Source organism: Strigops habroptila, chromosome 15 (genome assembly GCF_004027225.2).
Source record: "Strigops habroptila isolate Jane chromosome 15, bStrHab1.2.pri, whole genome shotgun sequence".
Classification (NCBI taxonomy): domain Eukaryota; kingdom Metazoa; phylum Chordata; class Aves; order Psittaciformes; family Psittacidae; genus Strigops; species Strigops habroptila.
In genome coordinates this window covers 11,888,930-11,909,883 of record NC_044291.2, presented here as the reverse complement: position 1 = coordinate 11,909,883, position 20,954 = coordinate 11,888,930, and the positions used below count along the sequence as shown (strand labels likewise).

The following is a 20,954-nucleotide window of genomic DNA, read 5'->3' as shown; positions in this document are numbered from 1 at the left end:
CTCTCCTTCAACTCATTCAGAAATGGATTATTACTCTCAAACCAATCAGAAGGCAAAAAATATAACACAAACTCGCACAGTCCCGTTTGTAGAGTTAATTCCATTAAGACTAATATAAGACTTCAACAACAGAAGGGGTTTTGTGAGCATTTGTATGGACTCCACTTTCTAAGACATCTCTCTGCTTCCTCAGTAGGGCTGCCCTTGAGGTGAAACCCCTCTGCAAGTTTTCCAATCCACAGCAAAGTCACTGAGTCCAAGTTCAATACTAGCTCCAGTGGAAGGCACAGGCCAAGCAGCACCAGCCAGCAGGGCCTGGGCAGTCTCACTGAGCAGGGGGTTTAACTTACCTTTTTTTTTTAAAATCTTCAGTTTTGAGCCTCCAGCCTTTAGCCAAAGCTCAGCTCCTCAGAACCACAAACCTGCTCCATAAACAGAAACACTGAAGGTGTTCCTCCCACCTTTCAACAGCATTTTCTTTCTTTGCTGTTATGTCAAAGGAAAACAAAAGTTTTAGGAGCAAATCAGTTGTGTGGACAAAGGCTACAGCTACTGGATTCCACTGCACATGTGAGAAATTGATTTCCAGGGTTACTGGTGGCATGTGAACTGGAGCAACATTAACATTCTGCACACGCTTGTCATGTCTTACAAATTCCAAGGTCCCTTTGACAACAGAAAAAGGTGCATTTAAATAATTTCTAATATTTCTTCATTTCCATAAGCCATCATTAGTACATGGAATGATAAATATTCTTTAAAAGACTTAAACAGTGGTCCCAAGGGTAACTTCCGACACCTGCAAATAGAATTGATCAGCATAAAACAAATAAAAATCCATCTTACTTCACAAATCAAAGGTTACAAATGCTACCAAATACACATACCCGCCTCGGTCACTGGAAAAAACAACTGTTACAGTCTCCTGTAGCAGCCCTAGATTTAGAGGGAATGTACCTCACCACCACAACCTGCATTCTTCATGCTGCTCCCATTAGTGTGAGGGGAAAGGACATTTTGATGAGAGCACCCTCGAAAAGAAATAAGCGTGTATCTGAGACCTTATCTGTGAATACAGGACTGCCCAAGTAGCTACAAAACCTACAGGAAAAACACTACAGAGAGCTGATTTCCGAATTCATGGTGTAAAATCTATTTGCACATATAAAAATGAAAGATCCCAAGACTCCCATAAAATTCTTAAAAAAAATGGATCTGCTTTGTCTTCAAGCAACTGAACAGATTTCACTGATTCTACTGGGACCAGGAATTGTTGTAATACACTTGGACTGTCTGCTTTTACTACTACTTAAGAAAATAACTTCTACCCCAAGTACTCCCAAGGAAAAAAAAAAAAAAGCCAACCAAAAAACCTTGAGAATTTCTCCACAGTCCAAAAATGATGAATAACATGACCTTTGCTGTACGCTTTTAAGCTTGTTTTGCGTCAAACGCCTTACAATGCAATATCTAAACAGGGACAGAAGGAAGCTGACTTAGAATTCTACCTAATGTGCTCACAAGCTTTCCCAGTGCCCAACCTCAGAAAGCAGCTTTCAGTCAGAATACCTGAGTCTAACTGACGCAAATAATATATAAAATGCACATGTAGTTTCACTTGTGTTTCACATTATCTCCTGCATTCCTGCAGATAAGTTAAAAAACTGCAATAGCTCTACAAAATTATATATCACTTTTGAGCCAAAGCAGCAGCAAATTCTCTTCCATCATTCATTTCAGCCAAAGTGCTCCATAAAACTAAGACACTGTCCAACAGACGCTTTGCTGCTGCTTCCTCCTTCTAACGTGACGCAGCATAGCTGGGGAGTTCGGAATGAGATCAGAGTATCAGTAGCAACACCGACAGCTTTGCTTCTACCTGGAACAATGTCACAGTTCTTGGTTTATCCCACTTAGCACCTGAAACACTGTGTGTTCTCATGAAGGAACAGTGCTGTAACCGAGTGTTTTGGTGAATCCAGAACAAACCAGACACCTGTAGGCTTATTCCTTCTCTCCAGGAACAAGCCTGTGCTGTAAGACAACTTGCTGCATTCCCAGTATTTAATGAGCATTTAGTAAGACTGACATAAGTGAGTTCTGGTTCACCAGAGCCCCGTGATTTCATGGTCCATTATTCTCTGAACCACATCATTAATACCAGGAAAACCAGCTTAGTATGGCACAGCTTGTCCATCCCAGAACCAGGGATTACATTTAAGACTCACATGACTTCTTCAAAAGAGAGATGCTTTCCCAAAGGTTTTGTTTGATTGATTTAAGCCAAAAAAGGTGCAATATAGCATCTCTCCTCAAACCCTGAATAGTAAAGTGACTTGAAGATAAAAATGCCACCACTGGAAGGTCTACTGACACCCAGTCTATGCTGGCACCCAGATAGGGAGTGGATGAGCTTCTGTGTTAAATACATATTTGTCAAGGTTGATTAAGTCTACGTCATCTGAAAACAGCAGAAACATGTATTTGAGCGTTTCCCCAAGGAAGAAGCTCTCCATCTTATCTCGTGGCTCTGGATTACTGGGATTCTGGACGTTGTTAATGGAAGTATAACCACCTGTAGGAACCTGAGCACCAAAAAAACAAAAAAAAAAAAGATCAGAAATGTATATTTTGACAATCTAAATTATTTTCACTTCTTAACATCCACATGCACTTAGGGAAGATAAGTGCTAAGAAACAGATGAGCATGTTTTTAATTTCATACTTGTTTTTCATTTGTGTGTAAAACTTCAGTTATGGAAAAAAATCTCTTTGCATTTTAAAAGAAACCACGAGGTTAACATGAAACAAAATGTCTATTTATGCTTCATTTGAAGAGGTATCAGAAAGAACATCCCCTTGAAGCTTCTGTACAAATTTACAGGAAGTAACTAGAGCAATTTCTGCATCAGAGTTGGCCAAAGTACCATGCCTATTTCTCTTATGAACACACCATGGATATTTAATGACCACTGGCATCTAGGCCACACTTTTACAGCATATAAGAGTGCTTGTATCTCCATGAGACTGTAACCAGAATGAATACTAAAATCCCTCTATTAAGGAATTAATGCCATTTTGTGGCAAACTTTTGGGGGGGGTTCGGGGGGGGCGGGGGAGTGGCATCTTCAACCAAAGGATTTTTTCAATCCAGCCAGGTTCTTCTCAGCTTCTGAATTCTAAAAAAGATCGCAGTAGAGATTCTAACAGCTTCCACGAGGATGCAGAGACGCTTTGGTAGCCTGCATGCAGCTTCTGCATTTTGCTTTTTAATCAATGTAATACAAGTTCTATCCCTGAATGTACTAAGTAGCGTATCTCAAACAGTAAGGCATTTCATGAACTGAATTTTTCTAAGTGTTGTTACTAATTTCCCCGCAGGTTTTTAATGACTATTTAAAGATAGTAGGCTGCCAAAGTTCTTGTTAGAGAGCAAGTGAGCAAACAGTGCTGACAGAACAAGGTCATTATAAGCTGACCTTACCCGTGTGTATTTATTGAAGTTCTGCAAGATTTCCCAGCCCCAGTCTTGGTATTTCTTATCACCAGTGAATCTGTACATATAAAAAAGGCTTTCCACAGTTTCTGGTCGCAGTAAGTTGTGCCTGTCTGCAGGCTGCAAGAGGAAAGAAAAAAGGCAAGAATAATTCAGACAGGGAATTTCCTCAAGGGGGGCTGAACTGGATGATCTCCAGAGGTCCATTCCAACCCTAACAATTCTGTGATTCTGTGACACATCCAGGAAGAAAAATAGTGATTCCCATCTCTATCTACTCCAAAGAGTATATTATGCATACCTCAGCTTCTAAATACACTACAGGGGTAATTAAAGACAAAGGCTAGGGTACATCCAGAAAGCAAGGCAGCAAAAGAACAAGCTGCTCTACACCAGAGCACATCCCCGATACCCAGGTGGGAGTTTCAACCACAGAATAGAGATACAGAAGAACCACTGAAGTACAGTTCAGGCCAGCTATCTGTTCACCTTGATTTCCACATCTTTGTGGCCCTTTTGTGCATGAAGATTGAAGTGTACAATCTCCGGACTGAGGCCTGTCTCCACTTGAGCATACATCTGGTAACAGGTTTCTATAAGGGCTTCAGCCAACTTCATATGATCTGCAGTCAACCCATTGTGAGCTCCCAGTGCCAAAGTACCAGGCAAAAAGCAAACCAAGTGATCCTGCAAGACAAGACAACCTTTACTGAGGAAAAAAAATACACAATGAACAGGTATTTGTGTGTGTCTTTTCTTTTACTCCCTTCATTCTCTTCTTCAAAACCCAACTTCAGGTACCAAGAACGTGAGAGTAACTTTTTAACACTCTGATGCAATGTAGCACAAGGCAGGCAGCACTATTCCACAGACATCATTAATTTGGAAAATGTACAAGACTGTGGTTTTATGTTTCTGGAAAAAAGGTCTCAGGTCAGGGTAAGGGGAAGAGAATGTCTTTTGGTTTACCAGAAGTACATATCTCGTATCAACTCATGAATGGGGGTAGGCAAAATCACCTAAAGGTTACTCAGTAGAGACACCTAAAGGGACATGATGAAGGACAGACTGACCATTTGCATTTAATTTTAAACTTAAAACAGAACAGAGATGGGAGCCAGAAAACACAGCTTTGGGGAAGGGCGAGAGGTCAGCTGAAGATTTTCGTCTTTCTGAAATAATCACCTTTGCATTACTGTAAGAGAGACAACACCTGCCAGAGATCATCAGTCAGATGCACTGATACAACTGGAAAACACTGATACGCTTTCGAGCATACTTCCATCTGAAAGCTTGCCCCCTTCTTTCAACTTTGTTATTTGGGGTAATGAAAAGCTATTACCTCTCACACCTTTAGAGCACCAAAGGTGCAAGAGCACCACTTTTCTAGAGAGCCTGGAATGCTGCTGGCTCCCATTCCCACAACCAGCTCTCCTAGACTCTTTTTTACAGCCAGTTGAATGTCACACATTCCAGGCACCTCAAACAAAACACCTTTGGCTCTTTGTGTACATAATGGAAGAGGGGCACCAGAGGCTGACTGCATAAAGAGCATTCCCGCTTGCTTTCCCAAGACAAAGCAGAAGCAATGAAAGGACTGAAGGGACATTTCTTGCTTAGTTTTTACTTGCTACAGCAAACAATTTGTTCAAAGGACAACAGAAGTATTACTCTAAGAACTGTACAACATTTGTAAACAATCAAAATTCACTTCATTTTTCAAGAAAGCTCAATCACCAAAGTCAACTGAAGAACATGTCAGAAACCAGATAGTATAAAATGCCCAAAACTCGGCTTCAGCAAAATTCAATTCGCAATACAAGACTGACTGTCCTCCTTCAGCAGCTAGGAGCATATTCCCAATATCCACCACTGATACTGGGAATGTGAGAACTGCAGATTAATGTCACATATGGAATTTCAAACGATTCGTATCATTCAGAATGAAAGCTCAGGTCTCATCAATCAAAACCATAGTAAAACCACTCTGGTGCAGAAGTGGCACCCGTACGGACCTTTAAAAGCTTTGTCCAATTGTCAAGGAAATGTATGAGGGTAGTGAAGGTCAGCATTAGACACAGGAGACAAACATCACCAACTTTTCCAGGGTAAGACACCTGTAAAGCCTTTCACCCAATGATCATTGATTAAATACCAAAACTCTGACTCGCTGGAACAGAAGCAAGTGTACCGACACATGCAGGAACCTAAGCCAACTCTGTGAGAATTCAATTCTGTCACACCTTGGGATGAGGGAGCTCCCCTCTACCCAAAACCCAGACTCGAGTCTTACTCACAGCAGGTTTGGAGAGCCCCTGTGAAATTCAGATGCAAGAAACACCAGCTGAAAACCAGAACTGAACATCTCAAAACCACAACATTAATAAACCAAATAGGTCACAGAATTCACTAAAGATCACTTCAGGTATTGAAAAAGTATGTGTAAGGCTATGCATACACTGATAATACACCACTCATCTTAAAAAAGTCATACATGATTTTACGTTTGCATGAGACCTTTAACAGAAAGGTCTTAAAATGCACTTTAAAGAGTACTGGATGCACAAATTAAGAACAGGAAGTTAAGATCAATCAATTCTTCCTACAGCAAACAGCGTAGTGTTTACCGAATAATCCTACATGTAAGAAAAGAAACAAGTGTCATGGACAGAACTCTCCACAATTATCAGTAACACAGTATTAAATCACATTGTTCTTTTTTGAAGGTGAATCCGACAAGCCCAGTGTGCAAGTGTCCACGTATACTTTTTAATTATGGAAAATAAATTATACATAAAATAGGCACTGCCTCAACAGTTTCAGACACTGGAATGTTATGACCAAAACAGAAAAAAAGAGAAAGAAAATTTGACTCCAGCACCAAAATTTTCAGTCTTACAGGAACATAAATTGACTTACTAGAGGAACTCAAAGAAAAGGCCCTTGGTTTGCACGGGTGACTAGTATCTACAAACTAGTTACTCAGCACTGCCATCACACTGGCTATATATGTATCTATATGTGGAGGAGGGAAGGGGGAAAGACAGCACAGAAGCTTTGTGTTTGCCTGTCCCCATGCTGATTTTTTTGGTGGTGGTTTTTCTGTTTTCTTCTCTTTTTTTTTAAATGCAGTTGTACTTCTTACCATCTTGGCACTGAAATGGCCATGAGCAAGTTCTCCTACAAAAGTAAGCTGCTTGGGTTGTGATCTCTGAAGAAGATGCTGTTTCACTCCTTCTATGGCTCTCATATAGTCTTCCAACAGCCTGTGAATTAAAATCATTCGCAGTTGGCTCACATACACGCAGTCAGAACACATTTAATCATAGATGATGTTCAACACAATCCTTTTGGAGACTCTTATTTCAGTCTAAATAACAATATCTAACCGAATGTGAAAACCGACCTAAAAGACCCTCAAAGTCACCACCAACTGGCTATTAATTAGATACGACTACCATCTAGCAATATTTGGTTTAAGTAAACCCTAAATTTAAATACCAAAGAAAACAGACCTCCAACTGTGTTTCTAGGCAATAACCAAACCTTATTTCAGGAATGCTTAGAAGTACAGTAATTGAAGTAAGAGAAAAATCTCAGCTGGTAAGGACCTTTTGGAGGTCTCTACTTCAACACTCTGCTCTGAAGCAGATCCAATTAGATCAGGTTGCCTGAGGTTTATCCAAGCAATTTGTTAGTTTCTCCATCCAGAGATGCAATAGTATCTCCATCCAAAGGTGGACATTCAACGATTTTGAGCAATCTTTTTCAATATTTGACTACTTTCATTGTGAAACACTGTTTCACAGTATTTCATTGGAATTTCAGAGTACTTTTATGTGGAAAAAAACACCTGCTGAATAATTCCATAATGAGATTCACAAAATGCCATCATTCATGGTCCCAAAAACAACGGTTCTCTGTTTACAGTGAGGTATGGCTTGGGAATAGCAGCGATCAAGCTTTCTTTGTAGAGATGCACCTGCCCAGATATAAAGAAATGCCTCAGAGAGGCACGGTGTCACTGCATGAAACCCCTCAATGTGAACAAGCCCAACATAATTAGCTTAGAAGCAGACAAAAACTGCGTGAGTTTTTTTATCTTGTTTGGAGGAAACCTCCTTTTCCAATACATCTAATTCCTCTGCTCCTTGCAACGATTTTCTTTCACTTATCCGGTGCAGATAAAAGAAACATAAGAGACCTAAAGCAAAGTTTTACACAAACATCAAACTTCAGTCTCCTCTTCTTCTGAAGGGAAGTTTTTCCTTATAGATTAAATCTCCCACCTCAACCATCTTTTAGGACTCACCTTTCTCTGACAGACCCAGGGAAAACACATGGCTGGAGAAATGAAGTACCATCAGTATTTCAGAAGTGTCTAATTATTCTCTGCAAAGACTTAATTCTCCTCTGTGTAACACTCCTCACATCTAATGTGAAGAAAAGATTTCCGAGAATGAGAAGTTTTGAGACTAAGCCTAACTCTCATCAAGCTACCACAGGTCCCTCTTACTTGCTTAGCTTGCTTTTAAAAACAGTGATATTTTCAGTTGACTGTTGGGCACATACATTATTTTTCTTTAAGTAGCAAACGACAACAGAAAGTTTTACAGCTCACACAATTCTCACACCAATATGAGAAGCAGAAAGAACTTACTCGTTTTCTTTTTTCCCACCCTGAATCCACTGCTTGAGCAAATACTCATAGTAGCTGTCAGCTCTGGCTCCCAGAGTATAGACACCCAAGTGAGTGAACTGCCCGCTGTTGGTGTTTATGAACATAGGCACTAGTCCATCATTTTTCCCTGAGAGGGTGTGAACATGCTTCATTACCTCATCTACAGCTTTCTAAAAGAAAGAAAATAGCGAATATGAATTACAGGTATATAAATGAGGCACAAAACTGTGGCTTGTAACTTCAGGCCAATAACAAACCTTTTAACTTTCCTCAAATTACCATCAGGGACCTCAGGTCCAGCTTATGCAATACATTAAATACAGGATTTCAAACTTTCTCACTTTCAAATCATGAAGTTCTGGGTACATTTAAGTACTCTGAGATAGTTAAACTATTTCCTTTCCATCAAGTAAGCCCACTTGAAAGCCAGTACTATGGCAATGGACTCTGATGTGGCTTACTCATATTTGCAAAGTAGAAGTCCAGCTAACAACTACATTAAACAAACAATAGCTAAAATTTCCTTAAATAACTGCACTCTTCAAAATTTGAGCTGTGGATAGAGTTTAAAACAATAAAACAATGTTGCCAAACAAAAGAAGAGTGGAAAATATCATTTTCTCTGGAATTATTTTTATTTCAACTAACTTTTCATTATGCTGTGACCTGCTGTCAGACCCTTACCTAGTGAGACACATTTGACTTCTTTGGATAGCAACACTAAACTATAAGATTTTGTTCTTTGCATTTAGCTAACGACATGAAGAAATGGCTCATAGGATTCTGACATCTTAAGCAAGGCAGTTTCACAGTCCCCTGCTCAGGGGAACCTATTTTCTCAAAATCTGACAACCTAGTGTCGAACAAAAATGTCAATGAGAAAAAACTGGGGGGCTGGGAGAGAGGAAGGGTGGCACCTGCTCTCATTTTGTTGTGGTTTGAGTTTGCTGTTTGTTTTGTTGTTGTTTTGGTTTTTGTTGGTGATTGGTTAGTGGGTTGGTTTTTTTTGTAAATCAAAATCTGTTTCTGAGGAAGAAGAATAATTATTCACCTCCACTACTCCTTTTTTAATATTTAAGACAATAATTGGAAATGCTTTGTTTCTTTTCCTTCCCTCATTTAGCATTTCACAACTCATTGAACATCACTTAGAGGCTACAGAGATCAAGTGTATTGACGAAGAATCAGTGGCGGAGCTGTAGAGAGGTGGAAAAGGAGAAAAACATCGACTGATTCTTCCATACCTGGAATTTCTGATCTCCAGTGAGACGAGAGAGCTCCCTAAACTCCAGCTGAATACTGGTCACCTCTGCCACAGTGCTGTCAGATGTCCAGCGAGGTGGATGTGCAGTGCCCCGGCCAATGTTGACGTCAGAATATGGTATCTTGGAGGGGGTCCTGAATGCTGGCATAAGCCTGTTCCCAATGTCTTTCTAAAGAAAACCAAGAAAACAGGACAAAACAACAAACAAACAAATACACATACACCCCCCTTTAGATTTGCTTTCACCAAGCAGAGCAAAAAGGAGAGAAGAGCAGCTTAGTTTTATATGGTGCAAGAAAGCCAAGAATTAAAAAGGGTCATGGATTTCTTCATAATAATGACTACAGACTTTCTACCTTGTTCCTAGTATTGCATGCCTCATCTGAGTCTGCAATCCCTATGTAATGTGATGTAATTTTGAAGTCACTGACTTCACGTAGGCAATCTAAAGAGGTGACTTATGCTCTTAAGACATGTAGAAAAGGTGACAAATGACAACTATTACTCTTTGCCAACCATTTATTTCGTTTTATGTTTCATGAACTTTATTATGCTCAGCTCTTCATCAGCAGAAGAACAGACATAGAAGAGTACCTGATACAGCATGGATCTGAAGTTATCCAAAGAGCAAAAAGCAGCTCAGGCTTAAAAAAATAATGGTAAATACTTTCCCCACCACTTTAAATATGAAACTGTCAAAAAAGAGCAACATTTAGCTTTCTGATGAATACTCCCTCAACTTTGTCCAATATGGAATACATAATCCAGTTCCATTTGTAAAACTAGTCACTCACAGCTTTTTCCAGGAAGAGGCTATCTCCGGAGAGATGGTAGGTGCTCAGCAAGCCCCCCAGGATACGAATGGTGCTCTCAAAAAGGTTCACATCCACGTTTTTATCAAATACTAAATTGTTTGCTACCCATTTTCTTGCTTCTTCAAACTCTGCAAAGTATAAAAGGTAGTTCAGTTATGAACCTCTGGCACGTGCCAGAAACTAGACTAGAGGTATTAGTACTCCATATATCCATGACAGTTACTTATATCTATCTACAGAGATCGTAATTTTAGGTGGAAAACTAAAATGAAGAGCACATGCTGGGAGGAGTTTGGCTACTACTGGCTTAATTCTTACTCAGTATACACAACAGATGCATACAGACAGAAATACCCAGCAAAATAAAAAGTTCCTAGTAGTCTAAAAAAAGAAGAAATTGAGGAATTCTTTATTAAAATAGTCCAGAAATTGACATCATCTAAGTCCATCCATTTGACTTGCCAGAGAATTTGTTATACTTCCACAAGAGCCTTATGAACTTTTTAATTAAATCTCTTTAAACAAAAGCTGTTACCTACCAAGGTGACAGATAACATTTTCAGTTAAGAGCCATTACTGCCTTTAGCCTAGCCATGTCCTGGGGAGCCTGCCTCCTGCTTCAGCACTTAACCCCTACAATCCCAACAGTCTGCAAGTTTTTCTCCAGAAACAGAAATAGTTGTTTACCACACTACAAATTCAAAAAGGAAGGGGGGGGGAAAGAAAAAAGCCACTTTAGACTCAACAGTCAGTTTAGCAGCAGCACCACTCAGTGATTATTGCACAGGGTCTAACTCCATGGTGCAGATGAGTTAGCTCGCGCCTCGTAACTGTGAAGACTAAACCATCTCAAACTCTCACACTTTCCAGGAACTCCTACTTGTGAGCAGCTGCAGAAGAATCACCAGCTTCCCAGAAATGGAAAGTATTCCACAGGAGCTTAACTCTAAAGCAAAAAGATGCCTCTGTGTCCCCATGAGAAAAAATGTCTTGGATGTTGGGTAAATACTGGATGTTGGTCCATTGAGAACCACAGCAGAATCTCCGCTGTCAGATATCAGCACTATCCAGCAGTAGAGTAGGAAATGTAAGTTCTTCTTTCACACAAGCATCAGCATTTATCAGCTTATAAGGTTGATTAACTTTCATCTATATAGCATTTGTTATTCAGAAGAATCCCAGGAGCTCTCTAAGGCAATCAGCAGAAGAACTGCTATAAAATATGAAGAAGTCTTCACCAAGAACTCATTTTCAACACAGCTGAATTACTAATAATTTATTTTAAAAGCTCTATGCAGTTCACCATTAGCTTTTTATGGGGAAAAACAAACAGCAGCACACTGTCAGAGTGGTGAAACTTTAAGATAGGCTGCTCAGGCCTAGAGCTGCAGACACACAATACAGAGTTTTCATTTGATTTAATGTTTTACACAAATTTCAAAGTTAGGAGAGACAGAACCATGAAAGTTTTGACAGTTTATTGCCCCCTTGTGAGCAGCTCTGTTCTTCCTATCCTGACACAAGAAATTGCATGATCGACACAAGCTGACAGAGGTGGCCGTCTACCAAGGTTAAATAATGCACCTCCAGAAAATTTTAAACTACCACTAAAAAAACCCCTGCACCACAATAAAACAACCACCAAAGAAAAAACCCCAACCAACCAATGACAAAAAAACCCCCTCTGAAATACTGATTAAGCAACTTTTTTGCAACAGAACTGCAGCACCTTTTACTAAGTTTTTAAAATAGGTTTGAAAGTCTCCTAATATAATCACTTCCAGAATAACTGTGAAAAAAACACAGAGCAGAACAGTTCAAGAACGAGTCACTGAACATTCCCCTTCTCCATCCTTTGATTCCTTACAGAAACAACTTTCTTAAATCCAGGTATGAAATACTGATATTAGTTGTGATAAAAGACAACCTAGGAGCTTACAGAGCTACCCAAGCCTGATGGACACAAAGACAGCACTAGGGTCTTAGTAGAGAAGCAAAAAATCAGGAGGCTTATTAATATGTTCCTCAGTTTCTAGCAGATACATCCACTGCTAAGATGCAACAGTGACATATTTTCTTTTCTGGCTCAAAATGCTATTCCAAGAAAAATGGCGTCCTATAATATAGTTGTGAGGGAAGGGAATTTATTTTTATACTGGTTTTATATATATATATATGTGTGCGTATTTACCCTCACAGGAAAACTAAATTCATTGGCCACACACAATAAATGCTCCCCTCAGAACTCAGAACTGTACTGCCTGAATAGAAAATATGGAATTCTTTTGGAGGGGAAAAAATAGACGAGGAAAAAAAAAAGTTACCTTCTTTTAAGCCTAAAATCCACATGGTATCCAAGGCGTCTATTAAGGTAAGCCCAAGCCCAAACCACTCGCTGTAGGACTTGGACAAAGGCTTCAGCTCGTCATGGCCCCAGGCAAATTCCTTGTATCCTTTCCATGCATGGCGGAATGCTTCTATCACAGCCATCTGACGGTCGTTTATAGGCACTGCAAAAGGAAAATGGCACCTTGCTCAAGACTTCTGCAGGGGAGTTATGCAGCTATACCGGACACAATTTTGCTGCATTCTACCCAAAATAAACTTTCTTCCAAACTCAATGATCAGTGTAATGGAAAAGCTATCCTCATATTATTCTTTCCAGTACAGTCTGTCTTCTGTGGAATAACCAGTCAGTGTTTCTGATCAGCAATTCAGCCAGGTGGAAACAGAGATCTCTCCCTGGCCAAAAAAAGTCACTTCTACAAATAAAACATTAAAATAATCACAAGCAGAGCTGTTAGATGAGTGCCATTAGAGCTCAAAGACTTGAAAGTCAGGAAATACTGGAATTAAGATTGCTTACATCACCTGTAATTCAGCTGCTAAATACATACGCCTAACAAAACAATCCTCAGCTAATTTACCACACAGCAATTTTGCTTCAGCTTCCCTGTCTTATTCATTGCTTTCTGCTAAATTTAAAATCATTTATACAAAATTCTCTTGAATTTTTCATTTAATACAAAAAAGGAGGAAAATTTACATTTTCCATCTTGGGCAAAGCCATGTCTTTTTTCTATGGTTCTATGGAAATTTTTGCTTGCAATGTGCCGTGAAGTTGAGCCCATGTTACACATCCACCATGAAAACTTCAAGCCCACTAGCTGAAATTTTCAAAAACAATGAAGTTTTCTAGAGTGGGAAACACCAAGCAGCATAACTAACCCCTTACATCTTCAGCTAGCAAGAGCCAGATATATAATAGGCTACATTTATCATATCAGAACTTCCATGTATGAACCCAGAAAGCAGAACAACAGGCTCTTTACTCCACAGGACTGCAAACCCAGCTTCTACAGCCTTCTGCTGAGCACTAAAAAAAGTTAAAGTTTGATTCAAGGAGGAAGTCACTTTCCCTGTATTTGCAGAACAAAAGGAAACCCCTGCTGAAAAAGGAAGCTGTCCCCTTCAAGTTCTCTCTCTGGATAAAAGATGGAAATGTCTGCCTCCTCCCAGAGGCTATGTTTCAAAGATTTGTCACTAAAATTTTTCACTAAAAACTTTCAAGTTCTGAAGGCGAGTGAGAGTGAAGGCTGTCATAGTGGAACAAGGACACTGAAAGGCTTGGCTGTTCTAGGTAAATCACCTCTCCTACACTTTTTGTTTCCTTTAATTCAAATAAATAAATACAATAGATTTGCATGGGGAGGAATTGCACAACTTCAACCATAAAAGTGAAGGTGTAATTAACTGTACTGTTTACCTGGTTCCTTCTGGTCTTCAGCTTCCACAGATGAAGGTTTTTCTGGTTCCTTTTTTTTACTAGATGGAGGTTCAGTGCTTTGGTCAGGTTCTATCACTGCTCCTCTCCAGCTGTAAATGCAAGAGATTGTAATTAAGATTTAATTTGATCACAGAAAAGTCATGCAAATGAATGAGACTTATTTCTGCATTTCCTTTTTCTCACAATACTTTGATAAAACAGGAGTTGGATTTTTATCATGAATCACAATAACTATGTTGTCCACTAGATAATTTTTCAGTTCAAAGAAAGAAATTTGCACCAGATAAATTTTACTGGATTAAGAAATGTCTTACAAGCTCTTGGAATTTCATTAAATATCTTGGCAATGGAACTTAATAAAGTACTTCTAAAAAGAATTAAAACACTTGAGAATGGTGCATTAAAAGCACTAACACTAAATGGTACCACACAAATGATGATCATCAAAAACTCATGAATAAGCACAAAGGACAAGCCACTTAAAGTACCTGCTTTACTACCAAGGGGTTCACAGCCTTCCCTACCACCACAGATGCACATATCAGTTCTTACAGGGTTATATTAAGAATCTCCTGAAGGAAGTGTCTTTCAAGTCAAGACAAGTTCATATCAAGATGAAACGATCTCGATGCTGTTTAATATATAGATGTGTTGCCCTTGAGTTCATAATATGCCTCCTAAGGGAGCCAGGCTTATAGGACCTTTAAAGTTTGTGTTGCTTACAGTCAGCACACCTTATGACTTACATAAATCACACCATTTCAATTCTTACTTTCATTCTTTGAATTTGTAACTAGTCTTCACTATGCTTTCATTGCTCTCTTTTCTTGTTGCCTATGATCTATAGCATAAGCAGAAGCACGGGAATAAAACAAAGTCATTCTGGGATGTTTCAGATACCAGCAGACAAAATGCTGATGCATGCACGATTCTGATGCTACGATCAGCTCAGCTGTGCCGGTGCTGAAAAGGTCACAAACATAATAAAAAACCAAGCCTAGTGTTCCAAATCTTAAGAAATTCTGCTGAACTTGTAATAATCTTTTCTATATCCAAGATACATCCCTTCAGTTATTCCCAAAACAAAAGATTTAAATCAATAATATCTTAGGGAATAATTTTGTATGACTATAATATAGCATCATAGACCCTCTGTAAAAGATATTACTGTATATGCATAAGGGGTCTTTGAACTTCATCTTTTGTGAAAAAGGAGTTAGCCTACATGTACAGCTACATGCATACAACTACATACACATGTACAGCTTCTTCCAGTTTCACTTGGGCTTAAAGTGTTTAGTGGCATCATACCCCTAACCAGCACTGACACTGGGGTAATTGTCCAAGTCTGGCCCAGGACACAGACACTTGTGAGTATTAATGGACTGATAATGCTACATTAATATTTACAACAAAACAAATGGCGGAAACCTACAGTCACTGAGAATTCTCCTGAGCATTAGGAGTGTCCAAGTGCATTAGAAATACAAACAGTCTTGTAGAGCTCCAAATCTTCTGCACCTCTGTGGTTCAAACAGTAAAACCAGAAAAGCTGCACATTCATCAAACTTAAACAAATCAGCCTAGAAATACCAACAGCTGTCAGGCCAGACCTGAGAATAAACGTATCACAGAATCACAGACTAACAGACTGGTTTGGGTAGGAAGGAACATTAAAGCTCATCCAGTTCTAATCCACTGCCACAGGCAGGGACACCTTCCACTAGACCAGGTTGCTCCAAGCCCTGGTCTTGAACACTGCCAGGGATGGGGCAGCCACAGTTTCTCTGGGCAACCTGTGCGAGGGCCTCACCACCCTCACAGGGAAGAACTACTTCCTGAGATCTTATCACAGTGTCCCCTCTCTCAGTCTAAAGCTATTCCCCCTTGTCCTGTCACTATCCTTGTAAAAGAATCCCTCTTCAGGAAAGAAATCAACTCCAGGCAACAAAAAGCTCCTACGATTTTCACTCCAATAGCCAATGGATCTTGGTGGGGGTGAGGAGGGAGAGCACTGTAACTTGCTGGAAACATTTCTACCTGATAACAGATTTCTCTGTTTTCTCTTCTTTATCAGCCTGAACCAGCTCTTCTGCAACCCTGCTGGTGTCATGTTGGTTCTTCAGCCTCATATCCTTCCGTGGTGCCTTGATCTGGAGATTGGAAGGACCACGCCTAACATGGGGAGGTTTTGGCGGCTTCTGACAAAATGAAGAAAGAAAAGATTTTGCTTGTTATGTTGCAGAGATGGTGAAGTTTCAAACCACAAATCAACAGCATTCCAGTGTTAAACATAACTTCAGATAAATCTGATTTTGATATAGTATCAGCATGCAAGTTCTGCCCTGAACGGAAGGTACATTAAAGACCTTGGGTTTTTTGTTTGTTTTAAACTTGTGGTAAAATTATCCAGCTGTTTACACTGATAATTTACTTTTAAACTACCTCTACTGCTACCAGATACCAATTTAACACACGGCACTGCCAAAGGATCATAAAGGTATTTGATTCCATTTTACCAGGCACAGTAAATTTTTATTAGAATTAGCAATAGCCATGTTAAAAAAAAAAAAGCAGCTTATGCAATGCCAGCGGTTAGCTAATACCAAGAATTACTATACAGTAACACAGGTGCATTTGCGCACCCTGAGGGAAAGATTTCATACAAAATTTCATAAACTGTAAATCCCAAAATTCATGAGAGGTAGGCAATACAGTAACCCTGAGCTCCTACTCCACTAATCCACAGTCAGTTCGTGTTTATTTCCCATCGCACCTCCCCAAAAATGTAACCTTCCAAAACCTATAACATCTGTTCTATTTGCTGCTATTTTTCAGGCTACCAGAAAAGCTGTTCCACTTCAGTGTGACACTGACTGTATCCTATGTCTCATATTCAGCCACAACTCTACTTAGGCTCCTCACTGACATCCAAGTACAAACAAATTAATCACAGCAGGAAAGAGACACCTCAAGTAGGAAGTTATTGTGACCTGAAGTCCTGGCTCTCCTGTGTATATCAGTGATTGAGAAACAGTATACTGAACACTTAAATAAAAAAGGGTAAAGCCAAGAAATACTATACCGAAGGCCTTCCTGAATGGAGAGCATTCCACTCAGAGCAGACTTTTATTGCAAGTTGTAACTCCTTTCTCCTCAACAACTGCACAAACTCTTTGGTAGCTTTATAAAACTCATTTCTTCTCATAGTACCTGTGGTGAAAGCTCTGGGTAGTTTCCAAGGTTGGCATCTGCTTTCCAGGGTGCTGGTAGAACAGCTGGATTTGCCAGCTTTAATCCAGGAATTTCTGATTCTGTTCTCTGATCATCCGACGATTTGCTTGTTAGAGCTAAACACACAAAACTGCTCAGTACAAAGAGTTGACAGTTTACACTCCAGCTAGAAATTCATAACAGCTTTCTGCATTCACATACTACCTGCACCTCCAAAAAATCTTTCCATTCACAAAACATTGATAAACACACACTAATTGTTAGATACAAAGTGTCTGCTGATATTAACACTCTCCCCAACATACAAGGGGGATGCTAAAGGCACTTGCATTTTATTAATTGCTGTTGGTTTAGCTTCTCAATACAGGCAGTAAGAGAGTATCAAAGGTAAACGCACCTTCGTATCGTAGAAGAGCTTGGAATTTCTAATCTGATGTACAATCAAAGCCAAGAGAGGATTATCTTGGACCTTCAAAGATGCTGGGGAGGGATTAATCATTAGGGACTGTAGTGATAGGACAAGGGGTAATGGGTTCAAACTGAAACAGGGGAAATTTAGGTTAGATACAACGAAGAAGTTCTTTACTGTGAGTGTGGTGAGGCACTGGAATGGGTTGCCCAAGGAAGTTGTGAATGCTCCATCCCTGGCAGTGTTCAAGGCCACGTTGGATGGCGTCTTGGCTGACATGGTTTAGTGTGAGGTGTCCATGGCAGGGGGTTGGAACTAGATGATCTTAAGGTCCTTTCCAACCCTAACTATTGTATGATTCTATGATCTTATTCTACTGTTTAGATTTGGGTTACCAATATCTGAACACAAACATCATTAAAAAAAACCCCACTCTCATCCTCCAAATCTTCATCAACTAAAACAAGATGTTACTCTAGTCAAGATAAACCATGAAAGTGCAGATGAAGAGTATTTCTGATTAAGCAGAAACCAGTCATCCAAACATAAAATCCTCTCACAACTGCACTTTAATGGATACAGCCAGCCATTGTCAATAAAAATAAAAACTGGTTATAAGAACTCCAACAATCTTTTAAATAGAGCACAGCATTCCATAATTCCAAGCTATACAGGACACCTACCTTTCCATGATTCCCCCATGCTTGTGTATGAAATTACTCCACAGACCGCCAGGAAGGCAAACAGGAAGAGGATTACGCTCCGTTGCAGTCGAGACAGCTGCTTCCATTTCTTTAGGACACAAAATAAGTAAGAGGAAGAATACTTAATATGGCATAAACATCCTACTCAGTCAAAAATAAACTCTTATTGGTTCATTCAGAGCAAGAAACACAAAACTGAGCAGGTTTAATTTTACCCTCTATTTCCAACTGCAGACACCCATTGCTTATTTTCTTTGATGATAAACAAAAATATAACATGCTAGCATACAGCACAGCAGGCTTAGAGAAACATGAGAGCCACTTGCTGCAAGAACCTCAGAGACTGCCAAGCGCTGGGACTCCCAGAGAGCATCACTCAGTACGCTGACTTCCACCGCAACCTCTGCTGCCTGACCTGTGCGTCTGCCCAGGTGTCACGGGAAACAAGCCAAAAGCCTCTTTCCTTCCTCTGGCTGCAGAACACACACGCAAAATAAGAAACAGAAGAAAGTGGTACAAAACCTAAAAACATTACTGCAGCAAAGAAGAAGGACTCACAACAAGCTAAGTACCAGTCGCAGGACAAGAACAGCCAGGCCTCCTGCCTCTGACAGACACAAACGGAACTGTCAAAGTCGCAACATGAATATGAAGTAAAGGTGAAAATTAAATAAAACCACAGAAAAACTGACAAAAATCACAAGGTTTTCAAGTTTAGTCCTAGGCAAAAATGTGTCTTCAGAACTGAAGTATATACAACAAAATCACTAAAAGTCAGACAGCAAATGCTACATTAGCTCAAGAGAAAAGTTTCCTTCATTTAGAAAGAGCAATCTGAATTAATGTTTAACTACTAACTTACCATTTTGTTAGTTTTCTAACAGTCCTATCAATATTCCCCAGAGAAGCATTTTGCCTGTAATTACTGGTTCTGGCATACAGAGAAGGTGATTCAGTCCAACACTACACTTGGAAACAACCTGCAGTTCCCTACAAACCACTCTACACCCCACAGCACTTCCCATAGTCCTCAGTGAAGAACTGTCAGTGTACTCACGTTGCCAAGCCCCACAGCTCACATTTCCTGATGTCCTCCCACAGTGCCAGCAGAACAGTAACCCTGTAAACACTGCCCTATGCACACTGCAAGATGCTGATCCCACTCCTTCACCTTCAGCTCCACCTGCATGGCAAACCATACCATCATCTCCCAATTGCAGAAGGATGCTTGAAACCCAGCAGCCCTGTTTCTTCAGGGCAGGATGTGAAAAGAGGCATTGACTGTGGTGTCTTGGGGTGGGTAGGAATGAGGCAACAATACATGAGGGCATTTACCACCATCTCACTTTTTTTTGCCAACAAGGAATAAGGATAAAAGGAAGGGTTATCTTGTCCTTTTGACTCACACTTTCCCACCCTGCCTCTCCAGCCCAAGACTCCCACTGTGGTAAAGCTGCCTGCCCAACTCCCACCCCCAAAGTGGCAAGAAGGTCACTTCCATACAGCTTTGCCACCTCCTTACACTCAAGCCTTCCTGCAGAAAGCAGAACCATTTCCTTTACTCTCCCAGGGCAGAGGACAGGGCTTTAAGCCCTAAATCAGGGGGCAAGGGCACCAAGACCACATCTCCCTGCTCCATCCCTGCCCGGAGAGTACAGTGTTGCCTCCAAAATGCCCACTACCAGAAGACAGGATTCCCCTCACACACCGTGTCCCCCCACCCAGCTCTGTTGCAAAAACTTAAGCTGTGACTCTGAGCACCCTCGCTCAGCCTGTGCCCCACAAACCCCTGCCAGGCAGGGAGCTGCCACCTAGCACTGCCGAGAGCAGAGCCCCCACCACAGGCCCGCCCTCCCCAAAGCCCAGGGCACCCCCACCGTCTAGCACTCACAGCCCCGGCCCCGTACCCAACTCGGAACAGGGGGGCCCAAGCCCGGACCCCCACACAGTCCAGCGGCAGAGACACCCCTCACCTTCCGCTCCCTCAGCCCGGCCCCCCCCAAGTCCAACACGGCTCTCCCATTGCTCCCCCCTGCATCCAGCCCGGGGGTACCCACCACCACCGTGCGGCCCCCCACCCGCTCCAGGCCAGGCCCCTCTCACGGCGCGGGTCCCGCCCTCACCCGCCAGCAGGAGCGCCGCCTCCAGGCCTTGCTGTTGTTGTAGCCGCCCGCCCCCACCGCCGCCTCCTCCGGGCTGAGGGTGACGGAGATGAAGTCCCGGCGAGGCGGCGAGGCGGCGGCGGCGGCAGCGGCCGAGTACATGGCGGCGCCTCAGGGCCCGCAGCCCGCCCGCCCACCGCCCCGCGCGCCGGCCGCCATCACCGCGGCGCCTCCCGGCCGCTTCCGGGCGCCGCTCTAGGCCGGGAGCACTTCCGGGATTCTATGGCAGCGGCGGCCGTGGGGAGGGGGAAGCGGGAGCCGGGCTGGTGCCAGTTCCGAGCGGAGCCACCGGCCACCCTGGCACGGGCACCGCTTTCGGGCGGAGGGCCGGTGCTGTTTGGGGCTGAATGTTTCTTGCTCTTTCCGCTCGCTGTCCCTCGCTTCACCTGTCTCACTGTGAGG

General features: G+C 41.4%; 1 protein-coding gene across 4 annotated transcripts; it reads right to left on the bottom strand.

Moving 5' to 3' along the window:
- Positions 1-357: 357 nt before the first annotated feature.
- MAN1B1 (mannosidase alpha class 1B member 1) lies at positions 358-20,749 on the bottom strand. 4 transcript variants are annotated; one of them, XM_030506733.1, is made up of 13 exons: positions 20,514-20,749; positions 18,370-18,478; positions 17,257-17,393; positions 16,084-16,244; positions 14,023-14,132; positions 12,581-12,766; positions 10,236-10,384; positions 9,422-9,610; positions 8,157-8,347; positions 6,642-6,762; positions 3,986-4,183; positions 3,485-3,616; positions 358-2,585 (listed from the first exon to the last, which is right to left on the bottom strand). In XM_030506733.1, the coding sequence occupies exons 1-13, from the start codon at positions 20,652-20,654 to the stop codon at positions 2,382-2,384; spliced, it is 2,028 nt and encodes a 675-aa protein (XP_030362593.1). In that variant the 5' UTR covers positions 20,655-20,749; the 3' UTR covers positions 358-2,381. The 4 variants fall into 4 exon arrangements, with proteins under 4 accessions (XP_030362593.1, XP_030362595.1, XP_030362596.1 ...); XM_030506735.1 differs by having other exon boundaries at positions 20,448-20,532; XM_030506736.1 differs by lacking the exon at positions 20,514-20,749 and adding an exon at positions 19,448-20,173.
- Positions 20,750-20,954: the final 205 nt, after the last annotated feature.

Excerpts from the sequence above, each read along its gene's own strand:
- MAN1B1 (XM_030506733.1), bottom strand. The coding sequence starts at position 20,654 with ATGTACTCGGCCGCTGCCGCCGCCGCCGCCTCGCCGCCTCGCCGGGAC. Across the intron at positions 9,611-10,235 it reads GCCTCTTCCTGGAAAAAGCT|AAAGACATTGGGAACAGGCT; the intron begins GTGAGTGACTAG and ends GGTTTTCTTTAG. Across the intron at positions 6,763-8,156 it reads GGTGGGAAAAAAGAAAACGA|GCTGTTGGAAGACTATATGA; the intron begins GTAAGTTCTTTC and ends TTTAATTCACAG.